Source organism: Nanorana parkeri, unplaced genomic scaffold (genome assembly GCF_000935625.1).
Source record: "Nanorana parkeri isolate BGI_ZX_2015 unplaced genomic scaffold, ASM93562v1 scaffold592, whole genome shotgun sequence".
In the NCBI taxonomy this organism is placed as follows: Eukaryota; Metazoa; Chordata; class Amphibia; order Anura; family Dicroglossidae; genus Nanorana; species Nanorana parkeri.
The window spans coordinates 81,080-83,727 of record NW_017306860.1 but is presented as its reverse complement, the minus strand read 5'-3'; the positions used below and the strand labels follow the sequence as shown (position 1 = coordinate 83,727).

Below are 2,648 nucleotides of genomic sequence, written 5' to 3'. Positions count from 1 at the left end.
ATACAATATACATTAGCTGTTGCAGGACAGGACTGGCAAACTAAAAAGTTTCCATTTTACAAATGCTATGAATTGTATCTCCTGTATTCTTGCAACTTTGTGGTGGTTTACCTCCAACTTTAAAAAATAAAAGATCTTTGTATTCCAAAATGAAGGGAGGAGAGGGACAGCTAACTCCAACAAGTAACAGTTACAAAATATATATGCATGATTGGAAATACTGCAAAAGTCAGTAACAAAATGTGTCTTCAACAGCAAATACTGTTTTGATGCTACCAAGAGAGGACCAAAAAAATCTCTATTGTAAAAGGTATCTATCTCTTTTTTTCAATAAAAAAAAATTCCATTATTCAATGTTTACCTGTGCTAGTTTGTTAATTTGGGTTCCAGGACCCTAAAGGTCTGTTTCTCTATTAGTGTCTAGACACAGAGCATATAATGACTTTCTAAGGTCCATGTTGCTCTTGGCTTTGATGTTTGATTTCTCAAGGGAGCCAGTACCATTGTTGATGCCTTCAACATTGTCCAAGTGGACTACAGACTTGTTGAGGGAAACCTTGCTGGGACTTCTCTTAAGTTCTCCAGCACAACTGCCCTGTGCACTGCTGGCCTCCTCTTTGAGGATGACCTGTTCTTCGTGGTCAGTTTCTCGGTGGTAGAAGTAATTGAAGTTGGAGACTATAACAGGGACGGGTAAAGCGATAGTAAGGACACCAGCGATGGCACATAAGGAACCCACGATTTTACCCCCAACTGTTACTGGTCTCATGTCCCCATAGCCCACTGTGGTCATGGTGACCACGGCCCACCAGAAAGCATCGGGGATGCTAGAGAAATGAGAGTCTGGATCATCAGCTTCAGCAAAGTAGACAGCGCTGGAGAACAAGATGACTCCGATGAAGAGGAAGAATATTAGAAGCCCCAATTCCCTCATGCTAGCCTTGAGAGTTTGCCCCAATATCTGAAGGCCCTTGGAGTGCCTGGAAAGCTTGAATATTCTGAAGACCCTTACCAAGCGAATGACCCTGAGGATGGCCAGAGACATGGCCTGCTGTCCATTGTTACCCTGCTGCTCGGCCAGTTCTGTCCCCAGGGTGATAAAGTATGGGATGATGGCCACGATGTCAATAATGTTCATGATGTTCTTGGAGAACTCAGGCTTGCTCGGGCAGGCGAAGAACCTTACCAGGAGCTCGAAGGTAAACCAAATAACACAGGTGGTCTCTATGATGAAAAAGGGATCCGTCAAGCCGCTGGGGGGAGAAGGCTGCTGGGTGTCATTAAGCACCTTGGACAGCGTCGGGGGCAGCTCGTTCTCATCCCTAAACTCGGGCAGGGTCTCCAGACAAAAGGTGATGATGGAGATGAGGATGACCAGCACTGAGACGATGGCAATACCCCTAGCAGAGCTGGAACTCTCAGGATACTCAAAGATCAACCAGACTTGGCGCTGGAACTCGTTTTTGGGCAAGGGCTTTTCCTCATCCTTTAGGAAGCCTTCATCCTCCCTAAACCTTTCCATGGCCTCCTCCCCAAGCTCGTAGAAGCGAATTTCATCTGCGAACACGTCAATAGAGACGTTGACCGGGCGCCTGATCTTGCCCCCAGACTGGTAGAAGTAGAGGATGCCATCAAAGCTTGGTCTGTTCCTATCAAAGAAGTACTCGTTCCTCAAAGGGTCGAAGAACCTCATCCTCTTCTCTGGATCGCCCAGCAGAGTGTCGGGGAACTGGTTGAGCGTGGACAGTTGGGTCTCGAACCTCAAGCCAGCGATGTTGATGATGACCCGCTGGTTGCTCTCGTGGTCCATGATGCCCAGGTCGAAGTGGTGGTCCTCCTCCTCCTCGGGGTGGTCGTGGTGAGCATGGGGCTCGTCTTCCTCCAGGCGGATCACCGTGTCGATGTCATCACCATCCTTGATGTTACTGCCAGGATAGCTCATGATCATGTCGCTGCTGTGCAAACGTGCGCCCACACCTCCTCCTCCACAGCCACCTCCGCCTCCTCCTCCTCCTTGCCCGGTCCCTGGTGGCTGATGTCGCTGCTGAGGCTGTGGAGGGACTAGCTGGAGCTGGCAGCTCTCCCCTTCCTTGCCTTGGCTGTAGTCGCTCAGCCAAGATGGTGCCCTGGGGATTTGAAGCAGGTCCCTCCTGTCCGCTGTGCTGCCAGCCATGCCAGTGCCCCCTCCATCCTCCGCTGCGCTGCCAGCCACGGCTGGGGCTCTCCCGTTCTCCAAACTCACCAGAGCAACCTCCATGCCATGTAATATTCATCAGCCCCAACCATTCTGCAGGATGTCACCCACCTCCTCCCCTTCCACTGTGCTGGGGGATGATGGTGGTGGGAATCAGAGCTGGAGGAGCTCCAAAAAAGCAAATATGAGCTCTAAATAAGAGAACTCCTCAAAAAGTAGGTCCAGAGCAAGCCAGCGTACACAAATAACACCAGGAGAGGGGACCCGGATGAGGGACCAATCATTAATCCTGACGTCAAAGATGCTTTTTATTCCCCATCCATAGCTACCAGGCTTCTGTGTGAAGCAGATGCCTCAGTCTCCAGCTACCAATCTGTTCTGCTCTCTCTATCCTGCTAGCTGTGTATTAATCTACTGAAGGGGGATGAGGGGGGGGGGGGGGCGGGGCCCCCGG

General features: G+C 50.3%; 1 protein-coding gene across 1 annotated transcript; it reads right to left on the bottom strand.

Annotated features, from left to right (window-relative positions):
- Window positions 1-323: 323 nt before the first annotated feature.
- On the bottom strand, window positions 324-2,307 carry LOC108792027 (potassium voltage-gated channel subfamily A member 1-like). Its single transcript, XM_018562705.1, has one exon. The coding sequence runs from the start codon at window positions 2,255-2,257 to the stop codon at window positions 395-397; it is 1,863 nt and encodes a 620-aa protein (XP_018418207.1). The 5' UTR covers window positions 2,258-2,307; the 3' UTR covers window positions 324-394.
- Between the last annotated feature and the right edge of the window lie 341 nt (window positions 2,308-2,648).

Excerpts from the sequence above, each read along its gene's own strand:
- LOC108792027 (XM_018562705.1), bottom strand. The coding sequence starts at position 2,257 with ATGGAGGTTGCTCTGGTGAGTTTGGAGAACGGGAGAGCCCCAGCCGTG.